The 23606-nt window shown below is 34.0% G+C and overlaps 3 protein-coding genes and 2 long non-coding RNA genes across 8 annotated transcripts; 2 read left to right on the forward strand and 3 right to left on the reverse strand.

Moving 5' to 3' along the window:
- Nucleotides 1-882: 882 nt before the first annotated feature.
- LOC107866115 (glucan endo-1,3-beta-glucosidase) lies at nucleotides 883-2782 on the reverse strand. Its single transcript, XM_016712297.2, has 2 exons — nucleotides 2181-2782; nucleotides 883-2096 (listed from the first exon to the last, which is right to left on the reverse strand). Exons 1-2 carry the CDS (start codon nucleotides 2257-2259, stop codon nucleotides 1027-1029), a joined length of 1149 nt encoding a protein of 382 aa, XP_016567783.1. The 5' UTR covers nucleotides 2260-2782; the 3' UTR covers nucleotides 883-1026.
- Nucleotides 2783-2920: 138 nt separating this feature from the next.
- On the reverse strand, nucleotides 2921-7295 carry LOC107863088 (thylakoid lumenal 17.4 kDa protein, chloroplastic). The gene is made up of 4 exons (XM_016708854.2): nucleotides 6938-7295; nucleotides 6690-6814; nucleotides 4161-4407; nucleotides 2921-3353 (listed from the first exon to the last, which is right to left on the reverse strand). Exons 1-4 carry the CDS (start codon nucleotides 7053-7055, stop codon nucleotides 3130-3132), a joined length of 714 nt encoding a protein of 237 aa, XP_016564340.2. The 5' UTR covers nucleotides 7056-7295; the 3' UTR covers nucleotides 2921-3129.
- Nucleotides 7296-8131: 836 nt separating this feature from the next.
- LOC107863087 lies at nucleotides 8132-11470 on the forward strand. Its single transcript, XR_001672088.2, has 2 exons — nucleotides 8132-8715; nucleotides 11139-11470. It is a non-coding gene; the product is annotated as an uncharacterized LOC107863087 (long non-coding RNA).
- On the forward strand, nucleotides 8780-10542 carry LOC124897095. Its single transcript, XR_007053694.1, has 2 exons — nucleotides 8780-8892; nucleotides 10139-10542. It is a non-coding gene; the product is annotated as an uncharacterized LOC124897095 (long non-coding RNA).
- Nucleotides 11471-12911: 1441 nt separating the features above from the next.
- LOC107863086 (uncharacterized WD repeat-containing protein alr2800) lies at nucleotides 12912-18631 on the reverse strand. Of its 4 annotated transcripts, none has more exons than XM_016708853.2 (8): nucleotides 18286-18631; nucleotides 16476-17732; nucleotides 16298-16388; nucleotides 16018-16175; nucleotides 15874-15925; nucleotides 15219-15298; nucleotides 15027-15120; nucleotides 12912-14391 (listed from the first exon to the last, which is right to left on the reverse strand). In XM_016708853.2, the coding sequence occupies exons 2-8, from the start codon at nucleotides 17646-17648 to the stop codon at nucleotides 13859-13861; spliced, it is 2181 nt and encodes a 726-aa protein (XP_016564339.1). In that variant the 5' UTR covers nucleotides 17649-17732; nucleotides 18286-18631; the 3' UTR covers nucleotides 12912-13858. The 4 variants fall into 4 exon arrangements, with proteins under 4 accessions (XP_016564339.1, XP_016564336.1, XP_016564337.1 ...); XM_016708850.2 differs by having other exon boundaries at nucleotides 12912-14430; nucleotides 16298-16391; nucleotides 18286-18611; XM_016708851.2 differs by having other exon boundaries at nucleotides 12912-14430; nucleotides 18286-18609.
- Nucleotides 18632-23606: the final 4975 nt, after the last annotated feature.

The following is a 23606-nucleotide window of genomic DNA, read 5'->3' on the forward strand; positions in this document are numbered from 1 at the left end:
GGAATGTCACGTAAGGACACAAAAATTAGATTCATCTGATGCATTAACATTAACCACAAAAGCGTACTCTATATAAATTGTTAATTCTTCCTCTTCTTTTCATAACCGAACTTACTTTTTGTTATTTAAAATCTTATTGTTTCCACTCCCTCCTAGAGGAAAATTTGTGTCTTAATAGGAAAATTCTAGCGCTACTGAAATAATAATTGGAACAGTGCCTAACATGACACAGCTGAAACTTAGCTGCTGAATGCATAATTCGAGTGAAATTGATCTACTTCTAATAAACAACATATGTCTCATTTCACAAAGCAAAATATATATCTTTCTTATTTTCGATTTGCTGAATCAAAACAAAATTTGTCGTTCTTATTTCGACTTTGCTAAATCAAAACGAAATTTGTACATCTTCTATGCTTGAAATTCTTTTGCCCCATCACATTTGCTTCAATATTTGCACCTTCCATGGCCTGAAACTTCAACAACCCCCAACTCACTTTGATCTCTAGTGGTGACAGCGCCACTTCCTTTGAAATCACAATCACAACCATACTTCCACTAGACCAGAGATTATCTTTTTATATGGCCTTGGAAAATTCTCTGTTGAATTAGGCCCAATGTCTATTTTTTGGTAACATGGAATTAGAGTTAGGCCGATCTCAATTCATTGTTTATCCGAGCGTGCTGTGTTGGGTCCCGCGTTGATGTTTAAGGGGTTGAGTTAAGCCTGAGCTCCATTTCTTTAAAACTTCCCTCTAGCTTGATGGTAAGCGTTCGTGGCATAGGCAGTATTAGCTTGAACAGAGTAGGGAAGAAAGCATGGATCCCCCAATTGGATGGGTCTATAATTGAAACCCAATCCGCAAACATAACCAATGTACCTCCATTGTGCTTCCATATTTGCCCCCTATTTCCGGAGACACCGCGTTGTCCCCTTAGCAGGCACTGGTGTTGTTGGATTCAGATGAAGCTTTTTGTGTCGAGCACGATGGAAAATTCGTTTTGCCTGCCAAGCCAGAGGCAGTTTCACAAACACATCAAGCACACAAACAGAAGCATTAACAAATATGCTCTGCTTTTAGTTCGACTATGATCAGTATTTGCAGCAGCATTAGCTACAATTGGACGTAGGATTCCTATGTCATAGACTGGTGTCATATCAGGCTTGAACAACCCGAAATTTCTTTCACATGTAGGCCCGGGTTTTAAGTCCTCGTTGAAGAGTGCGAAAATGTAGGTCTCGAATGTTCTGTTGGGCATTAGGGGTGTCCCAATGCCAGACATCACATGTTGTATGAGCTTTCTGTTGTATTCCTCGGCGCTTCCAGTGTCTACTCCTGCTTGCCCTGGATCTCCTTTCGATGGCCATCCTGTTTCGGCTATGACTATATCAATGTCTTCAAAATCCAGGAGCTTCAGGGCTGAAAAAACTGCATCTAATTGAGCATCCAGCATGTTTGTATAGGTGAGTCGTGTGGCCTCATCGAAGACCCCTGGATTGGGCCTAAAGAGTGCATAATCAAGTGTGTCATCAGAAGAATCAAAAAATGGATATGGGTTTATCATGAATGGTGAATTAGTAGCTCTAAGGAACTCAAGCAATGGCTTGAGAACATGGATGTCGTATCCTGGTCTAAATTTCCCAGTAGAAGGTGGGGTAGAATTTAAGAGTATACCTAGGAAATGTGGCGTAGAAATGTGGATGTGGCGGTCCAAGGACGTTTCAACAAGGGCAACCTGGAGGGTTTGCATAGCAGGGACTAGGTTCCCAATAAGTAACTTGTTGGCAGTGGAAATTACTTCGTTGCCAACAAGTATTCTCACTATGTTGGTGGCAGGGACATAGGGCAGGACGTTAGTTTCCACCCACTGTTGGGCAAAACTCAACTCAGTAAGCTGCGGAATTAGATCATTGGGGACGTTTACAGTCACTGAAATGCCAGTGCGAGCAAACGCTTTCAAGATTTCTGGGTTGGCGTCAAAGAGCCTCACACGACGGATAACGGTGGAGTTACGGAGGAAGCTCGCAACTTGGACTGGTGGAGGGAGGTTGTCAGCTACAGTACCATAATTGACACCAATAGTTCCTTCAACTCCTATTACCAAAAAAAAGGTTCCACTTATAACCACTGACAGTGTATAAAATACGTATTGTTGAATATAGTGCGTCACTCACTTACCTTGAAGAAAAATTGGTGTAAGAAGGATAAGCAATGCGCCGAGCAGATGAGCCAGGGGTGTGTTGATAACCTTCTCCATTGCTCAGGCTTGGTCATCACAGGTTGCTGCAACTTTTTTTTTTATGTCTGCATGTCAGCAACTTGGATGAAGAAAGGCACCTGTTTGGGATACTTTCCTTCGAAAATGGGCTTTCCAGCTGCAGTTCTGGAGTGTCAAATTAGGCAAGGAATATTCATGAGCTGACTCCTATTGGATAGGAATCTTTTCTTTTATGGCTATTGCTGATCAGTAAGGAATATACTTTTGAAGTTTGGATATATTCAAAATTATTTTCACTTCTCATTCTCCTTTGTGCTGAAACAGTAACGAAGAAAAGGGCTTTATATATTTTTGAAATTTGGATAAAAGTACCACTAAGGAAATAAGAGAATTTTGAGAAAAAGAAATGCTAAAATGGGTAACTACATCTCCAGTTGCTTAGAGTTCCAATTCTGGAGGTGTAGCAGTTTCTAACAGAGAACAACGCCAAATATATACTACCGATCGCTGGCAGATTCCGCATGAAATATCCTGTAACTTTCAAAGTATAACTTGGCATTTTGCTGTTAGACATGATTTCCCATAATATCCCACTGGTCAAGTACCCCATTGCCTAATGAACGTTTCTTGTCGAAAACAACAAATCATAAATGGAATAAATTACAGAATGATTTGCTTCTAAGAAACTAAAAATGGTCCATCAGATGAAAATTGATGCTTAATTGGACTATCAGGTATAAACGATGTAAGTTACAAGGAGACTTGAACTTAATTTCCATGACCAGGATAACTCACTCACTCACTTTGCTATACCAAAAAGACAAATATACAAGTAGTAGCTTACATTCAATTATTCCACGGAGCATGGAAGATGAATCAAGTACGAGAAAACTGGACAATAGCATAAGGTTATCGACATCCCAAGTTAACTCTCCCTTCTTCACTAATAGTTTTATTCGTGCATATCTTCTGAAGATCAATGTAGCCAATGATTGTGTCCTCAAAATCTACACCTTCTAGTTGTGCATCATTAAAGGTAGATCCAGATAGTACAGTGTTCTTGAATGAAGCTCCCTGGAGGTTGGCTTTATCAAAGATCACCCGATCAAGAACAGCATTGGAAAAGTCTGTCCCTGTATTACTGAGGAGTCAGATTTCCAACTTTGAAAAAGACGCAAGTATTCAAAACCAGGCATACAAGTATAGAAAGCTTAAGCAATTTTTTAGCCCTTCCCAGTGACACATAGTAGTGGTTGTTGTCAAATTTACCCATGGCTACTGTCGAAAATCAGAGAAAGCCTTGAAGGGCAATACTACCATGATATGCTAAAACATATACACTTCAAATATTAACACTGCAGCTTCAATTAGTTTTATTTCAGCGAAGAGCAGAATAAGAAAAATGGAAAAAGAAACCGAGTAGTACTGAATCCCAAATCATGTGCGCTCTCCTATAAAGACGCTTCAGCTTAACTTAAATTCAGACGCATAGCATCCAACCGATGTGCAAGTAGTTTTGATGAAAAAGAGTTACTCTTATTAGTCTGTTAGAAAGACAATAAGATAACAGGTACTCGAATCTCATTTTCCATTTCATCTTTCCTAAACACTGAGTAGTTGAAAAGTACTCATTAATAGGCAAATTGTTACATAATTCCTACTGTTACAACCAGCCTTGACATTAGAGGCAAATTATAAATTGAACATTTTATATATTATAAAAGCAGGTTAAAGACACTGATTATAAATATCATGAAATACTGGGTTTCCATTGCCATATACAGGAAATTACACACATGTCTTAGAATAAGTCAATCAGCTGCACTCAATCATTTCCATTATTTCTAGCATTTCTTTTTAGTTTTAGCCTTCACTTCTTGAGTCGCCTTAAAAGCACAAGGAAAAAATATGTTTCCTACAAAAGTGTAATGTAAACTTACCCTTAAAACTAGCTCCAACAGCATAGGCCTTAGACATGATCACTTCAGACATGTCTGCACCATCAAATTTTGCATCAGACATAAGTGCTGCTGCAAGTGACTTCCCTTTGAGATTAGTTTTCTCATTTGTGTAATCACAAAAGCGCAGATCAAGTGGTTTATCATAAACACCGTTGGCTTGACCTATTGTGTTTCCAACAAAGGCCCGTTCACACCTATTTGGTTCTGTTGATAATGGAGGTAATCTCTGCAAAATCAACCCAAAATGTAAACAAATGATAAAATTGCATACATGTATGGACCTATGACAAGTCCTGATAGATTAATTCTGTGTCAAATGTACGTAGGCTTATTTCCTGTTGTGGGAACATGAGCTGCAAGATGTTTTTTTTCTTGTTATGAGGGGAAAAAGTTCAACATTGCCATTGTAGTATTTGAAGTTGCTCATGGTTGCGATACCCTATTGGTCCCATTCAGTCCTCGCTGTCAGCAAATTGTCATTTTTTGCCCTTACCATTAACCGAGCTCCAACGAGAAATAATGGGTGAACTCCACCTAACTTGCTCGGACTCGGGTGCGGGTATCCCAGACGGATGCGGATCCAAGAGTCGGATTCGTCAAAATATAAATTTTAAGATTTGGGAGTGCGAATCCGAGTATGGATACGGGTGCGGGGATTTGGCTTAAAAAAATCAAATATTATAAATACAGAGTTTTAAAGGTATTCTAAAAATAAAAAGTTAACTCTAATTAAGAGTATTTTTTTCTTTTTTCAATGTTAGGGCAACTTACGTTTAATTATACATTAATATACATTTTTTTTATATCGTAAAGAATATAAAATACAAAAGTCGGCTGCTGTCAGTCCAATAAACCGACATGCTGCTATCTTGTTTTTATTAAAAAATATATATTGTTAATATTAATATTAAATATATATATATATATATATATTAACACAAAAAAATAAACAAATATTAATATTGTTGTCTTGTTTTTATTAAATAAATATTAATATTAGTAAATATAAATATATATATAACAACACAAACAAATAAAAAGCAGACGGCGGTGGCACATCGACAACAACGGATGATTGACGACAATGACTGAGGTGGTACGACGACGACGACGGCGGTGGCACATCGACAACTCCGTCTCTGTTCCGGTGGTCGCTGGTCGGAATTTTTTCAGTAAGTCGCCACTCGCCGGTTAATTATTCGATTTTCCCCCTCAAATTTCTTCTTTAATTTGGTCAACGTCTCCGAAATCGTTTGACCGAATCGGAGACGGCGGAAGCACCCGCACCTGCCTCAGTCTCGTGTCGAGACGAGTTCGGCGGAAAAACAGCCGAGTCCGAGTAACATAGGACTCCACATGTTCAAATTCTTTGAGGAAAAACATTCAAATTTACCCCTCAGCTTTCGACAATGCTTTAAAATTACCCTAAATTTGGAGCTCCATTAGGGGGTCAAGGCTAAAAAGAGACTTTTTCAAAATGGCAGGGTAATATTAGATCAAAAGTCTAAAGGACAGCAAAGTTTCTCAATTTGGAAGAAAAAAAGGAGCAAAATTGACACTTTTCCCTTTTATAAGACACTTGCACTTTTATAAAACATCAACACCAACATACCTAGTAAAATCCCAAAAGTGAGGTATGGGGAAACATTCATAAAACATCAAATATCTCAAATCATGTCCGGTTCTAACCTAGCTTACCGCACTTTCACATGAACAATACAGTTAATGAATGTATTAAATCCTAATCCTTGACCAGTTAGAAGAATGGTAAGATCTAAATGTACAACTGAGGAGTTAATCTACATGTGGATCAGAAAATTATATTTTGAATTTCTTAATGCTACCTGGATTAGGCTACTTGTTTGCCAAACTAAAAACTTAAATGGCGATAACCTTAAGGGTGAATTAGCTGACACAATTTTAACTTGGTATAAGAGGTCTTGGTTTAAGTCTAAGGTCCATCAATCAACAAAATATTTGTACTACTCAGCTAAAAATGTTAGATGAGATGCAATCCCTATGTTCACTGTTATTTATCAAGTTTCGCTTCATACTGTCCGTTTGACTAATCTTCAGAGCTAAATTGAATTAGATTAATTTAATATTTTAAACTTAAAATTCAGATGCTCGAAAACTACACGAAAAATTACTATTAGTCACGATTCTTCTCACCTTGATATGATGAAAAAATACATCTTAAACTATTGATCAAAGTTCGTACAGTTTGACTCTCGAGAAGCAAAACATGACGAGTAAAAGTGAATGCAGGGAGTAATTAACAACACAATAATTACTGTAACAGTAAAAAGGGAAGCCCGATGGACAAAGCATCCTGCGTTAGCAAGATCCGGGTAAAATTCCCAGCCCAAGAGTGTGATATGGACAAACAATCCTAATACAAACATCATTGACTAGTTACATAGCTCGAACCCGTGACCTATAGGTAAAATAAAACATATTGAAGGAAATAAGTGAAATGGAACAGCAATTTAGTAAGTTTTCCTCCACCTGAGAAGCAGCAATAACGGGAGAAACAGAAGAAACTGCCCAAACAGCAAATAATCCACAAGCTACATTCCTAAGTTGCTTCGACTGAATCGAACTTTCCTCAGTACTCAAATCCTCCTTGGAAGCTGCATCCGGGTGAATCATACATGAAACAGAAACCAAATCCAGATGCAATTTCATCAGCTTGAACAGTAAGAGAACTTATTTTTTGAGTATAAAGGAAAAACGAAACCGGTAGAATCGTGTACCTGAACATTTGATTTGGATAGGTGAATGAAGTTGGGGAGCAGGGAAATGAGGACGATAAATTGGAGAACGACCAAGAGAATGAGATTTATACGCAAGGGGGATAGAAATGGACGCCATTGTTTGTGACTATTATTGGCAGCGCTGGTCTCATTTATCCTTTCGTAACCCCAGAAGGACTGTAGATACTATCTCTCCATCCGTCGTGGCAGCTAGACACTTCTCTTTTTTTAAAGCATTTTCCATTTTAAACTTTTTTTTGTTCTAACCAAAAGTAACAATAACATATAATCCAGCAAGTGAAATCTGAGTTCTAAGGAAGTAAAAATAGACCCTCAATTTAAAATAAAATAAAATAACGAAAAAGGCAGAAATAGGATAATAGCAATAATAAAATAAATAGAAAAGATCAATAATGTCAATCAAATTACTTTCTCTTTCGTATCAAATTATTCGTCCCAAATTTTTTAATTTAATTTCTTATTTTACTTGTTATTTTTATTAATTAAAAAGGACAAAAAAAGAATTTCATGTTTTACCCTTTATATTAATTATTTTTTCTTCAAATTAAAATATAAATATTATTATGATAAATTAATTATATTTTTAATTATTTTTTTAATTAATATGACATTTTAATTTGAGATGATTAATTTAAGACGGAGGGAGTATGTGATAGTTGAAGGCGCACCACACCAAACACACATGATAACTAAAAGCGAATAAGAAACAAGGAAATACAAGATACTGTAAATTCAATTGATAACATGGTTCAAATACGAATACGAAACTTACTGGTAAGAAAGTGAGAGAATATTTAATTACTTCCTCCGCTCGTAATTGAATCATTAAGATATGACACAATTCTAAAAAAGAAAATTAAAATATAAATTGTAAGTTATTTTTTTATTATTATTTTTTTAATTATTTTAAAATTACTTTACTAAAAAAATATGAAATACTTAAAAACCTTACTAAATATAAGAATAAAATTTAAAAAGAAAATTAACATATTTCTTGAATAATGAACAATTTATTTATTTTAAATATTAAAAAATAATTCAACAATTTATTTACTATTTTAAAATAAAAAAAATATCAACTAATCTTCTATACTTCTACTACAATTTTCGACGTTCAAATCCTCTTATATATCACGTTCTTACTAAGGCTTAAGAGACGTCCTATCTAATCATACAGCGTAACACTTTTTTACCTGCCTCTAACTCTCTTGACAACATCATCCGAATAAATATAAATATTTATATAATGTCTCTTGACAACATTATTTTATACGAATAAATATGAATATTTATATAATGTTGGAGTATTTTTTCTTACAATAATTAATACTCCTAATATTTAGCTGAGTCAGCTAATCTATAAATTCACGAGAAGCTTCCAGCTGTCCACATTGACCATTATCGCCTCGCTCCTTCTCTCTTTTTTCCCCCCAAATCCCTCTTTTCACCGAACTAGGGTTTTCTTTCCTCTTTGATCCGTGTATTCTTTAACGAACTCTGCAGAATTCAATCAATCATGTCATACGAGAAGCTCGACGGGCTAGCAAGGTGGTTCGGGACAAGCGTTGCATCGGCGTTTTTCGCATCGTTGGAGCGATGCTCGTGTGTGAATCTCAACACCGACGATGAAGACGATGAAAACGAGGAAGAAGCTAAAGATCGTCCTCTCATGGTCTCCAATCTCCCTTCTCACCTCGATTCTTCCCCTCCTGCAGCAACCAATCCTGCCTCCGTTGAAAAACTCCCCGTTTGATTCGGTATAATTTCCTTGTTTTTATTTTTAAAATTTTGTCTTGTTTGTTTCAATTGTGTGTTTTTATAGGGGTTGTTTGTTAGTGTTGTAAAATCTGTTGAGGATAGCGAGGAAGTGACTCTGAGAATCAATACTCTCCCCATTTGACTTGGTACAGCCCTTAAGAAAGCTTAAATTAGAGGTATATTTTGCTGAGCTAACCTTATTAATTATGCTTTGGCACTCTAAATTGTGTAAGTAATGTTGTATTTTGGTGTTGAGAATCAATCTCTGGTCTTTCCGTCGGAAAACAGCTCAGCAGTCCGTATATGCGTGTCTGTATATGAATATGTACATGCAATGTTACCAATTTGAATTAGAGACTATTGAATGTAGTATAGGTATTAAAATATCCCGGTTTATGTTAGTTTAGGTAAGTTATATCTGTTATGTTGGTTGTTTATTACATGTTTCCTGAAGTTGCAAAAATCTTGATGTTGTAGAATTCTGCTGATCCCAAGTACTTCATCTCCATCATTGCACATAGGACTGTAGGAGTATAGAGGAAAAGGCATGACCAGAGGAATTGTGTCAAATAAGTGAAGTTGTCTTGCCGAGGCATTCTTGATTGATTGAGACTGTTTAATCTCATTTTAATCTCAGTCAAACACTATTTGTTAAATAGAAGCACATTTAACAATTTTGCGGATAGTTCTGTGCATGAGCAATGACTAAGCAACATTCAATCTCTTAACACCTGTACCCTTGAAGGCTGCTTCTCTATGAAGGGTATAATCTGTTTAGTAAGAGCTATTGCTGGAATAACCAGTGCTAGTTTCTTGATTGTTTGAGGAGAAACCGCTATTAGAAAGCTTCACGTTGAAGCTCCTCTTTCATCTCCAGGTTTAGGCTAGCAACAGTTTTAAGTTTGCACTGAGAGTTTGTTTGTTCTGCAAAATGGATGATATTTTGGGTTTATAAAGTGTAGGAGACTTAAGAATTGAATTGCTTATCAAGTTTAGTGACTCTCTTAAGGAATGGTAGGTTTTCTTGTGCAAGAAAATAACTTGAATAGGATACTGATGGAATGATAACTTCATGGATGGAATTAAACTCAATAGCGGCTACACCTAGCTTTAGCAAAGTGTTAAAATTGTGTCATCAATGTAGTGTTAGTCTCTATTGCTTCTTAGTTAGATGCTATAGTTGTTAAGTGAAATGAGGACTTCTTATGGAGTACTACCTTGGGTTATTAGAGCATCTGCTCAGTGTCAATTTCCTGGCTTTAGATAAATTGGGGCAATATATTCGATTCCAGATTTTTCTTTAAGAACTACTCCATTAACATTGTTAAACGGGATTATAACACTGTAGAGCTATGTTGCTCAGACTCTCCAAAAATGATTTCGCACCCGTGTCTAACCCTCCAAAATGCACTACTTTTGAAGGATATTATACTCAGCTGTCGACATTTTTGAAGAGTCCGAGCAACATATTCGTAGAGTGTGCAGTTTGTCAAGTGGATCATAAAAGCTGTTTCTACATGTTTTTTTTTGGGGGACGAAAGCTGTTTCTACATGGTTTGTGACAGTTTTATATAATTCCTTGCTTTGGATATGAGATGATGTGTGAATCTATTTTAGGTCAAAAACATCTTTGTAACTTCACTCACCACAAAAATTTGACTGCTGCATGGCCACAGCTTCTCTCTATTATTGTTGCCTTTTGTGTTATGACCCTGTGGAGAAACTATGGTTGATTGTAATTGTATTTAATCTCAGACGAAAACTCTTAGCGCCCAGCGAAAATGCCCGTGGAATAAATCTGAATTTTTTAGCTATACTTGGTTAGATTATACCTTTCTTGGAGAGAATTAGTCAATTAGGATGGGTCAATTATACTGAAACGTATAGTACGACGCTTCCTGTTGGAATATGTATAGAGTAAAGACCGTACTGAAATGGGGATTGTGCAGCACTGCTCAGATCAAAGACTTTGGAGATCTCTGTATATATTGCAAACCAATGTCATCTTGGCCAAAGCACAGTTCTGTTGATGAAGTCGCTGTCTGTTTGCTTAGACTACTGATGGAAGAGGTTACTAGTGCTATGATTCTAGAAGAGCTTATCTGAATAAAAGGGCCTCGTTAATATGAGTCAAAGACTTGGAGCATTATTGATGCTAAATTTTTGAGTTATTTGGGGCCTGCATCTTTGGCAATGACATAATTATATAAAACTGATAATTTTCTAATTATTGACATCTACTTAAGCGATGCTTTCCCTTTTTCTTTTGTTCTTTTCGATAAGTTGTCTTGCTTCTTGAAAAAAAGTTCTGTTGAGATCCATGATATGCTTCTTTGTTCATGTCCGTGGTGCTTTTGTAACCTTACTTCACCTGTACTGTTTATGATCTGATTTAGCTTACTTTATTCATTTTTTCCCTCAGAACGGTGATCATGCAGCAACTTTGTCATAGCAGTCCTTTGGCTCTTACAAAGTGGATTTTTCTCTCCTGTTTTTTTTCCTTCTCTGCCAACAGAGTAGATTTACTCTGGTATAAGCTGTAACATTCTAGTAGACATTTGATTTTTCTTTGATAGGGTAATATAAAAAGTGTGTTGTATGTTGAGAGTATTGTTACAAGGTCAAAAACACTAAAAGCACTGTATGCATTTTCCTTTTCCTTTTCCTTCGCCTCATCATGTAGCTCTGGTGACAGAGAATTGACATGCATAGCATTTGAGCTACTTGAATTTCAAAATATCCACATAATAACCACCCCCTATGTCTGTGATCGAAATGAAACCTTAGCTAGCTTATATCGAAAGAAAAATGTAAAAGGGACCCTGTGGGGTTACTTTAGTGTCTGCTTGTGCAACTATCTTTACTAATTAGATAAAGATCCATCAAGTAGTGAAACAGCTATGAAATATAATTTTTATCTTGCGCTACAAAGAAGTGATATTGTTTTGAGTCTTGCCTTTCATCATTTTTTTTGCCAGTTCCATATCAAGGAACGGGACAGGTAAAGCAAACAAAGACCTGTATGTGTTTGGAACGTTCTTGGTAGTCGGTAAACGGGAAAAGATTCTACAATGGGTAAAATGTGGGATAAATAGAGGGAGATTGCTTGGTTTGTTTCTTATTTCCTTGTGGGCTACATCTGACTTAACAGCTGCTTAAGGTGTTTCTTATTTAATCTATTCGAGATCTCGTTGTAGTTCTGTGACAGATTTGGTCATTTTCATTGATTTCTCCACAACATATTCTGAAACCATGATTGTTCTGCTAAAAGGCAAAAAACAAAAATATATGGTAGGGACATCAGAGATGGCATATGTATGAAGTTTGATGAACAAAGTTGCGGCTTAGAATTTTCAGCCATCTAAGACGGGGGCTGTCAGACGGCTCGATTTGGTTTTGTATGGTTATCTCACTTCATCAGTCATCACTTTGTTAACAAGTCAAACCAATGAACCAGAACCAAAGCTTAAGATATTTGCTATGGATTAGCGATTCTTAATGGCTCGATTATCAGCTACTGATTAAGAAAGTGCTCTTCTAAATTCCTTTTCTGTACTCAAGGATCTGAACTAATAGTTCAATGAAATTGGATTGAATACCATGAGGTCCAAGTTTAATTTTCAATAGAGACAAATATTAGGTGATTTCTTCTTATTTGTTCTGGCCTTGGTGGAAGAGTTATTTGGTAATTGTTGGTGGTGAGAGATGACAGGTATTTCACGGAATTAATAGAGATGCGCGCAAGCTGATCCAGATACCCCGGTGACCCCCTTTTCCTTCCGTCTCTTGTTTACAGTTGTTATAACGCACTGTCGTTGACTTCCACATTACCATATGTTACCACAACACTCTCTAACCAAAGAGACCACGATTCAATTGTAGTGCTTTGGGAATGATTCTCACCAAACGTAACATACTCTTAAAAGTTTAAACATGATCCAAATGTTCAAACGTCGCTATGTGATTTACTAATGATTGTCACCAACTCAACAGACACTGATTTAGTGTTTTTAGATACACTATTTTTGGAAAATGCATTATTTTTGATGTATCAATTATTAGTTCCACGATAGTCGAAGTTGAGAATCTAAATTATTAATTCCATGTCACACTTCACACTCCTGACCCCCAAGCAAGTTTATACTCATGAAATTACTTGGGCAAATTTAAATTTCAAGAACTTCAATGACCACGATGGATACAAAAATTGATGAACCTCAACAAGGTTCAGTTGGTGTAATTTTTACTTTGTAAGAGAGCGCTTTAGTAACTCAATGCATATACAAAGCATATACGCTAACTACTACTGTACACCACTAATAATTGACGTAATGTGTCAAATTTCATAAGCGTTGATTCATCATCAACACGAGACACAACTAAATCTACCTTTTTTTGTTCTTTCTTCTTTTTTTGAGATAGAAACTACTAAATCTATCTTTTAAATCTATAAAATGGAAATGACATCTATATGTTAGTGTAATCCATTGTCACTGGCATACCCCTGCAGTTCCCATTTTTACCAGAAAAAGCAAAGCGCTTGGCACTTGCTATTCCAAAAGCACAGCGAGCACTTGCCTTTAAGTATAGTAACTCAGATTCATGTACAATTCCGCAGCTAAAAACACAATGCACCAAGAAGCTGCCCACATAGCCTTTCTCACTAGTGTCATGTATGTGGTCAATCGCGCCTTCAGTGACCAAATGGCAGATAAAATGTTCATTCTGACCATCAACCACCAGCTTTTTCCCAGTAGAACAGCAATGGTCGCGCAGTAACACCGGATACATTTATATAAAACGGTCTCTACTTGTGCAAGTATAATCCCACCATTAGCAGCAAATATCCATCTCCAATCAGTTCGAATTACAGGATTGCTCTCCAGAACAAAGCCAAGATAGATAAACCAGAGGATATTTACCAATTGGTGGCAAGAGCACGGCACACACCCATCTATCTCTGGACATGTAAATACCTAGAGGGGCCAGTAAAATTTCACTTGCAACATCAACTGTTGAATATCTTTCCCTTGAAAAAGGAAGTGTTCTCAAGCAGGACGGCCACAACATAAATTATCCAACAGGAGGCTCCGAAAAAAGAGAGAACTTTCGATTCTAGAAAACCCTGTATAGTAGTACTACTCAAAGTGGCAAAGGCAATCCATAATTATGAAATGACCTTATTCGCCCATCATAGCCAGCAGTGACAATAACTAAACCCCAGGCATGAGAATTAGATGAACTCTGGCAAGAACCTTTCAGAAACTTGTATTCAGATTTGCACATCCCAGAAGACACTGACCTAGGACTTGACACGGGAAGCTTCTCTTCAGGCCAGGTTGCTGATCCTCTTGGAATTGCCTCAAGGAACAACTCACTGCCCAAAGAAAGATAAGGAGACGAAATGAAAGGTAATATGTTATTTGAAGTTTGACTTAGTCCTCTAGAATGCCGTCCGTTATCTGTATTTACAGTTTTCAAGCCGGACCATGGTATTGCGATGGAGGAATCACTGGAGAAGAACTCAGATGACCTCACCACTTTAGGTTGTGAGACATAATCTTTGGGAATTTCGCAGTTCCAAACATAGACATTAGAATCTTCAGACGCAGAGATAATATGCTTCCCATCTGAGGTGAAAGTGGCACAGAGATGGTTTCCTGCAGTTCGTTGGCCTGGAGAGCAGAGCAGCAGTAAATCACAAGAAGTTAAACCTAGAAAACTAAAATGGCGTCACAAGTCGCAAAAAGTAAATCAAGTGACAATTGGAATGAGTCTACATATATCCCATGATCATACAAAATCACAATATTAATTGAGGTGATCCAGTAATGTCGAGTGATGAAACAGATTGAGATCCCCTAAAAGAACAAACAACAGAATGGTTCTTGAACAGTTCATTCTAGAACCCAAATTGAGCTTGGTAATTTTTAGAGAAAGAGAGAATTACTAGGGATTTGAGAATTCATACTCTGAGCTTTACAATTGGGAGTTCTGTTACATGTACAGGAATTAAACGAAATAGGGAAATGAAATCCAAAAGTTAGTTGTAACTAATTTTCTAACAACCTAACAGTTGGTCACCTGATACGACATGACTACTTAATGCACTAATCCAGTCACCTGATACGCACAAGACTGCTTAATGCACTAATCCTATTACTAAAATAGAACTGTAAAATAGGATCATATCATCAATCTGCACCTACTCACTTTGCCTTTATTCACTAAAGCAAGCATAAGGCACTCAAAATACAGGGCAAACAGAAATCAAATCTGACAATATCTGAAATAAGAGAAGGGAACAAACCTTTGTACTTGCCGATCACATGGATACCATCTAGGATTCTGACATGAGAGTCGGCACAAGTAACCATTACTTTAGATGGGTCTTGTGGAAAAAACTGCATTCAAGAAGCAACACATACACATCTCCTCATAAGGTACAACCAAAATTAATATAATCAGAACCGCAATCTGTAGTTTGTTGATGTAATATTACCTGAAAGCCCGTAATCCTTTTGCAAAAGGACTTCTTTTTATTGGCCAAGCACATCTGCTCCTCTAATTGGATCTCATGACCTGTCACGATACAACCATGTCTCAACTCCAACTAAATAAATATTGTACATTTTATCTGTAAAAGCATGGACTAAAATACTGAGTCATAATATTCCCAAAAATTCCTTGTTCATCGTAATCTCGCAAACACATTTGACATACTCCAGAAATAACACACCACTAAGTTATAACTATCATGATAGGTAAAAGTAGTAATAACATCTGGTAATTGTGCTCTCATGAAAAAAATGCCTCTGTACTTCTATTATGATTTATAAGGAATTACTAACAAAAGATGGCTTAGCCAAGCAAAAAGCTGGAACACATCCACAAAATCAAGAGACCAAGAAGTGCTGACAACCACTGTCACCACAGGAAAAAGAGACTAAAAACAAAATATGATATGAGCAATACCAAATAAGCTAGCAAAATGTTATCATATTCTAAAATCAAACTGAAGGTCAATCAACGGCCATTCCACTTAAACCAGTAACAATTTGACATATAGTGTTGCCATGCCATAAATTAAAAATCTGACTCTGAGAGATATCAATGACAGCACTTAACAATATCATAAAGCAAAGAGCGAACATTACCTTCTAAACTGAAAAAACGGCAACTGCCTGCCATAGAACCAATAATCCCACCCTATATGAAGCAGATAATTTGTTCAATATGCTGCACAAGTTTCTGAATGTGTTACAAGGTACCATTGATTAAAAAGATGAAAATTAGCAAACCTTTCCATCAGGACGATAGGAAACAGCAGTCACTATGTCTCTGATGTCCGACCAATCCAATACTTGACAGCTATTAACGGCCCAAATTCGAACTTTCCCATCGATTGATCCACTGATGAAGTATTCATCGTTCACTGGGTTAAACTGTACGCAAGTCACTGCAAAATCAAAGTGAGTAATGCAGCATGATCCACTGATGTAATAAAATGGTTTATCACAATTAACATATAAGAATCACAAAAGCATGCTAGAGTGGAGTTTTAAAAAGGTCTGCACGTACCATAATTACTATGTGAAAAAACTCCGAGGCACAGATCATGTCCAACTTGCCACAGACGAACAGTTTTGTCAGTTGATGATGACAGCAAACACTGCTGAAACAATACATAACAAGAAAGGCGGTTACTTTCAGAATTATTCAGAAAAAATGCTGATCAAAGACAATTAAATAAGCTTACATTATTTTTTGACCACGAGAGATCCAATATCTCTCCAGTATGCCCTTGGAACACATGCAGTGGTTCTTCCAGAATTCGAAAGACCTTGGGAGGTAAAACAACACAGGCAGAATCTCTTGTTTTCTTAAGGCCCTTCAACTTAAAACTACTTTTCTCTTTCTCCGTCCCCAGAGGAGCCAATTGAGAAAGATGATTAACCGTGAAATACATACATGAAGGATCCAACTCTGGAATATCAACTTCATTGGATCTCTCATCTTCAATCACTTGCCACACCCGCACAATCTTATCTTCACCAGCACTCGCTAGGTACTGTCCATCAAAACTGAATTTCATAGTTAAAATTGAACCCTCATGAGCCTGGATATCCTGCCCCATGAAAAGAGCAGAGAGTTCCTTTAACTGCTTCTTATGATGGTGAACTTTAACCCTCTGAATTCTAGACCTCTGAATAGGGATGGAACTGTTATCCATCGAATCATGACAACATCTCCCTTCGGCATTTGCCATGCACGTAAATGACCGTAGCCTACTTAATAACCGATTTTTAACTCCATTTAGTTTCTTTGGAGTGTCTCCATTTTTATCCAGTTCTCCATGTTCGAGTTTCCCAATCACAGGGGACACACATGGAGAGCTCTCAGGCTCTCGAGACATTTTCAATCGTTCCAATCTGATAGCTCCGTTACTTCGCTGTCCATTCTCTGCCTGAACATGTACATTGCACCCAATTCCACTATCAGCATTGCCACCCCTACACACGAAACTTTCATTTGAACCCAATTGTTTAGGTGAATCCAAAGCTTCCACACACAAACCAGACTGGTAAGACAAAAATTCATCCTCAAAAATGGAGGACCGCAATACGGCTCCACTTCTCTCCGTAATCCTTTCAATCTCACCAGTACATAAATTAGAGCTTCCACATATATCTACTGAATCTTCTCCAGACATTCCATCTAAACTTAACCCCATCCAACAACGGAATTGCCTACGACGCTCGCCAACACTTCTAGGAGTCTTAATCCACTCATCATAGCTAACACCATTGTCAATTCCAGAGCTAGATTCGCGCATCGGACTACAGTTAAAACCCAAATCAGAGACCTGTGAAATACTATCCGGGGCATCGAAAAATCGACATTCTCCTTCATCATCACTTAAGCTACCCATGATACCTTGAGTTCAGCCCATCAAGAAATCATCTTTTTAAGCCCTTAGAAAATGTGTTAAATAATCCATCCTTCATAGTTATACCTATAAATAAACAAATGAAGAAAGTTTGCATTTTAGTAAACAAACATAAAAAACACGACTACCAAGATGACTAAAACTGATTTAAAAATTACCAACACCATTATTCTAAGTTACAAGAAAAACAATTATACTATTTCCCCCCTCTCTTAACATAACAACCAAAAAAAAACAATAGATCCAGCATGGATCCCAATCCACTCCCATTGAACCTGGTCTCCCCCACATAACAATACTTCAATTTCAATAAAGGGTATAATACTACCCCACCCCCCACCCCCACCCCACACCATTTCAACAAAGAAATATGAACCCTAAAATTCAAACCCAAATTAAAAAAACAACATAAGCAGCAATTTCAAACACAAAATTGAAAACCCAACATCAAGATGACGACTGTACAAACGTTAGACAAAGGATTAACAAACACCAAATATAAAAAAAAAAAATAAAAAAAAACAAATTTTGCAAACACAAAGATGAAAAATTTAGCAAATCACAAAGGAAAAAATTTCAAGAAAATGCAAGAAATGAAAAGCCAAGAAGATTTTCTCACATGGGTCCGCCTTGTTTTTGTGAAATTTTGAAGGAAAAAATATGTAACACAGAGAGAGACAATACAACACAACAGAACACAACACACTTCCTCTCTCTTGTTCCTCTCTGAACAAAGAAGAAAGAAAGTACTGACCATTAAAATAAATAAAATTTAACAAAGGTGTAATTAATGGAAGAAGAAGGATCTAAAATTAGGAAACATTATTTATTTATTTTTTGGAAAATAAAGAATAAAGAATAATTATGAGGAAGGAAAAAGAAAAGGGAAAAAGGAAAAAAAATATTCTTGATATTCGTGTTTACGGATGGCCCGAGAAACGAGATTTTGGAGAGTAGTAGTACTACTAACGAGTATTAGGGTCTGGTCCTCTCCTGTGTAGTCTCTCCTTACTACTCTCCCATTCATTTTTAATTATCCATTATTCATTTAACGTGAGTTATAAATATTACTTATAAAATAATATAAATATATAACTTAAAGGGATATGTATCTTTACAAAGAAAAAAATATATTTTCGTTGAATGTATCAAGGGCTAAGTATATATTTCGATAAATCTAAATCGAGATTTTCAATAATTACTGTACAAAATATCAGAATTTTCTATTACAACAATATATTTAATGTATAATACATTTCAGAGAGAATAAGTTGTTCGTTGTCCGTCTCACTAATTCAAAAGTGACTTAGAAACACTATTTTTGATAGAGTATTGGCTCAATAAAATACAATTGAGGAAAAGATTTAAAGGGATACAACTTCATTAATTTTTAAATAAATTTAACACCTTAAAAATTAGTGAGTTAATAATAACAATGAATTAGAATTATAGTGATAAATTACTTTTAAAATTTTACTTTAGATGAATAAATATGTAATTTTCTCTTATATTATAAGAGCGAGTTAAGCAACTGAAGCAGGCAGGAGGTCGACATGTCTGTTTCAGCTGCTTCAACTGTAATTTTACTATATTATCCTTAATTCATTATTATAAGTTATTTATTATTAGAAAATTAATAATATTTAATAAAAAAATTAAAATAGACATTTATGACATTTCTGTTACAAAGCTTCAACCGTAATTTTATTATATCACCCCTAATTAATTATTATATCCCTGATTAAATATTATAAGTTATTTATGTATTACAAAATTAATAATATTTAATTAGAAAAAAGGTAAAATAGACATCTATGACTGGTTTAGCTGCTTCAATTGTAATTTTACTGTATCAGCAAAGCAACCACGAGGTCGACATGTCTGTTTCAGCTACTTCAACTGTAATTTTACTATATCACCCCTAATTAATTATTATAAGTCATTTATGTATTAGAAAATTAATAATATTTAATAAAAAATTAAAATAGACATTTATGACATACCTCTTCAGCTTCTTCAATCGTAATTTTACTATACCATTCCTAATTAATTATTATATTTCTAATTAAATATTATAAGTCATTACATATTACCAAATTAATAATATTTAATTAAAAAAAAGTAAAATAGACATTTATGACTGTTTCCATTGTTTCAATCGTAATTTTACTGTACTATTATTAAATAATTATTATACAAGTGTTTTTTTATAATAATTTTGTTATGTCGCTTCTAATTAGTTATTACAAGTCACTTAAGACATGTGTGCTTCATTGCTTTTACCGTGATTTTACTAAATCACCACTAATTAATTATTATGTTCCTCTAAGCATTGAAAAATTGATAATATTTCATAAAAAAAGGTAAAAGAGACATAAAATAATATGTCAACATAAAAAATTTAATTGACTATCGAAATTATATTAGTGCACGTAAATTGAAATGAGACAGAGCAAGACATAAAATAACATATATTATTTTAAAATGAAATAAAAAAAGTATTATAAATCACAATAATTAAGAACTTATAAAAGTATATATGTATAAAAATTGATTCACTGTTGAAATTTTATTTGTGCCACATAAATTGAGACAAGGAGAATATACATATATTATTGAAAAATAATGTAAAAGATATTGTAAATCACATAAATAACAACTTAAAAAATTTTTAAAATATAAAATATTTGAATGACTCTTGAAATAATATCAGCATTATTTAAATTGAAACAAAAGAAAAAATATTATAAATTATAATAATTAAAAGTATAAAATATATTAATAATTTAAATTAAAATAAAAAATAATATATATTGGGCTTGTGCTGATATGGGCCATCAATATCTAGTATTTTTAATATATGAGACAAGTAAAATAAAAGATAGGGGTACTTTCTGTATTGTGCGCCACCCTACTTTTGCCCACAACTATCTGCTCTCATTTACAGAGTCCCCCTTTTCTTTTAATTGTGTATTTTTATCAAAAAAAATTTCTTTTTTTATTTAAATAGAGTTTCTTTTTCTACTTTTTTCCTTATTTTCCAATTATCTTTTTAAGTATTAAAAACGCATTAAGTGAGGCAGATTAACTAGATCAACGTGAATATTGAATATTTAGCTTCGTTTGATTATAAATTGTGAAGTTTGAAAGGTTAAAGTAGTGATCTTTTGACATATATATTACTTTAGGGAAAAAAATCAATTTTGTTAGTGGAAGTTCTAAAAGGTTATTAATTTTTGAAAATCAAAATTTTAAAATCTGATAATCAAAATTTTAAAATCTGATAAAATTTCTTGACCAAATAGATCTTGAAAATCAAATTTTAAAATTTATGGTCAAACTCTAACTTAAATATGTGTGATCAAACTTAAATATGAAAAAGAAATCCCGAAAGAAAGCATTTTTCCTTTAATGAACCTTACATAATGCAAATTGAAATTAATCGAAATTTCGAAACACCATGTGAAAATTAAACATTAAAAATAAATAGGCTATATTCTAGCTAGTAATAGTTTTGGTTCTAAAAAATTTAAGTAGTGTTTGAAAATTATTTCGACAAATTATTTGCTTAGCCGATGGACTGTCATTTCAATTTTATTCCTGGAATAATAAAATTTAAAGTTTGAAAAATATGTTTAAAGAGTTTATTTCTTTAAATTTTCATTCACAATAATTCCACGTTGTATCTATATTGCATAACTTAATATTTAAATATATTCAATTTTAATTTCAAATATTACAACTTATCTTTAGAAATCTCAATCAAATCATATCCAAATATTTACTTATTAAATCATTGTCAACTTGTTTGAAATTAAGAGGTTCATATTACTATTACAATTACAATGAAATTAGGTTTGGCTCCATGCTCTAGCAGTTAATTTCAAAATTAATTACGTAAGCTTAAATATGCTCCATGCTAACAGTTATTCGAATTTAATTCATGTGTACTTAAATTGGTTCCATGCGAACAGTTATTCTTATTTACTGTTAATAACGACGTTAATTGGTTTTACTTGTTTGGTCTTTAACGTGATATGTCTCATAAATAAATGCCAACATTTATTCTTACTACATGTTTTAACATATGGGTTTAAAATATTCGTGAGTACTGGGTTTGTTTGGACTTGAAATGTTTGTCAATTTATAGAAATTATTTTGTTTGCTACACGTACAATAGATTCTTGTTATCTGAAAAAATAAATTCAAATCTAATCACTCGATTCAAATTATCTTACGTAATTTTTTTTATACGCTTCTTAAAAGAATATTAATTAGAAGGTATTTAGTTCAAGATTTATTTTTTCTTGGTTAAATATTTACTCTATTGATCAGGAGTATTTAAAATAATTGCTCCCTTCGTTTCATATTAGTTGGTTATTTCCCTTTTTACATGCATTTTAAGAAATCATAAATAAGAATGTTGTTTTACTAATTTACCCCTTAAAAAACTTCTTGAGTATTGTACAAACAAGTGTGAACACTTTTAAAAAAAATTAATTACAAGGATAATATGAAATAAATTAATTAATCCTTTCTTGATTTGGTAAGGTGAACAACTGATATTGGACAACTATTTTTAGTAAGATAACCAACTAATATGCGACGGAGAATACTACTAAGGATAAAAGGGAAAAATCATATTTAATTTGTTTTTAAACTTCTAAAACGATTAATGATTTGAGATAATCATGTTTAGAAATTAAGAATTATTTTGAGACTGAGGCAGCATTTCAAAAGCCAAAAAATAGCTTTAATTAGGTAAATTTTCAAAAATCCAAAATAATTTTTCACCAAATGCATTTTTAAGGCAACTTGATATTTTAGATTGATTTACTTCTTCTTTTTTTTTGAAACGCATACTTGCAAAAATAAACCAGATCCGAAGGAAAACACAAACTACTTTTTAACTGATTAGATTTTTTATTTTTGGTAGTAGTAAGTGATTTGATATTCGTATACAATAGGCTTTATTATATAGTTAATTGAAACAAAATATACTGAATTTGTTGAAATTTCAGGCTAAAATTTAAGATATGATCATTTAAAATATTTCATCTTAAATGATTCTAATTGTAAGTGCATTCCTAAATAAAATGCATATGTAAAGCAAAGAAATACTCTCTTAGGTCGTTTAAGTGATTTTTATTAATTTAATTTATGAAATTTATTAAATAAGTTATACTAGGTGTACGCTCCTTGCGCGTGTACCTCACTTTAATGAGTTCAAACATTACGCTAAACAGGATATTTGTTTAAATAATAAAGATGAATATAATAATTAAATTTAATATCTTTTGAGTATGTAAATATGAAAAATTTATTTATTAAACCTAACATTTACAAAAAATATTTTTAAAAGTCGATCGACATTCATCTACCATCTGTAAATTGCAACAAAACAATACAATGATAGAGACATCAAAATAATACAATTAAATCTAACCTTTACTCCAAAAAAAAATTCTCAAAGTCGTCTGACATTCATCTACTACCTGTAAACAATAATAGAATAATACGATAATAGAGATATCAAAATAATATAACTAAACCTAACTTTTATATTAAAATAAATCCGCAAAGCCGACCAACATTTATCCATCACCTGTAAATTGTAACAAAATAATACGACAAAAGTGATATAAAAAAAATACAATTAAACTTAAATTTTACACACAATTTTTTTTTAAAGCCGACCGAGATTCATCTACGAACTGTAAACTACCACAAAATAACAAACTAATAGAGATATTATGATAATACAATTAAACCTAACCTTTACCTAAAAAAAATCAAAATCGAATCAAATTCATTTAACATCTATAAATTAAAATAAAACAATACTCCTAACAAAAATATCAAAACAATATAATTAAAACTAATCTTTGCACAAAAAATTCTTCAAAGCCAACCGACATTCATCTACTACCTGTAAACTAT

This window comes from Capsicum annuum, chromosome 3 (assembly GCF_002878395.1).
Source record: "Capsicum annuum cultivar UCD-10X-F1 chromosome 3, UCD10Xv1.1, whole genome shotgun sequence".
In the NCBI taxonomy this organism is placed as follows: domain Eukaryota; kingdom Viridiplantae; phylum Streptophyta; class Magnoliopsida; order Solanales; family Solanaceae; genus Capsicum; species Capsicum annuum.

What these genes read in the sequence shown, in the direction of transcription:
- LOC107866115 (XM_016712297.2), bottom strand. Translation starts at nt 2,259, where the DNA reads ATGGAGAAGGTTATCAACACACCCCTGGCTCATCTGCTCGGCGCATTG. An exon ending in TACACCAATTTTTCTTCAAG is followed by an intron (nt 2,097 to 2,180) that starts GTAAGTGAGTGA and finishes TTTTGGTAATAG; the next exon opens with GAGTTGAAGGAACTATTGGT.
- LOC107863088 (XM_016708854.2), bottom strand. Translation starts at nt 7,055, where the DNA reads ATGGCGTCCATTTCTATCCCCCTTGCGTATAAATCTCATTCTCTTGGT. An exon ending in TATCCAAATCAAATGTTCAG is followed by an intron (nt 6,815 to 6,937) that starts GTACACGATTCT and finishes ACCCGGATGCAG; the next exon opens with CTTCCAAGGAGGATTTGAGT. An exon ending in TGTTGGAGCTAGTTTTAAGG is followed by an intron (nt 3,354 to 4,160) that starts GTAAGTTTACAT and finishes TCAGTAATACAG; the next exon opens with GGACAGACTTTTCCAATGCT.
- LOC107863086 (XM_016708850.2), bottom strand. Translation starts at nt 17,648, where the DNA reads ATGGGTAGCTTAAGTGATGATGAAGGAGAATGTCGATTTTTCGATGCC. An exon ending in CCTATCGTCCTGATGGAAAG is followed by an intron (nt 15,926 to 16,017) that starts GTTTGCTAATTT and finishes TGCTTCATATAG; the next exon opens with GGTGGGATTATTGGTTCTAT. An exon ending in CCGTTTTTTCAGTTTAGAAG is followed by an intron (nt 15,299 to 15,873) that starts GTAATGTTCGCT and finishes GTATCGTGACAG; the next exon opens with GTCATGAGATCCAATTAGAG.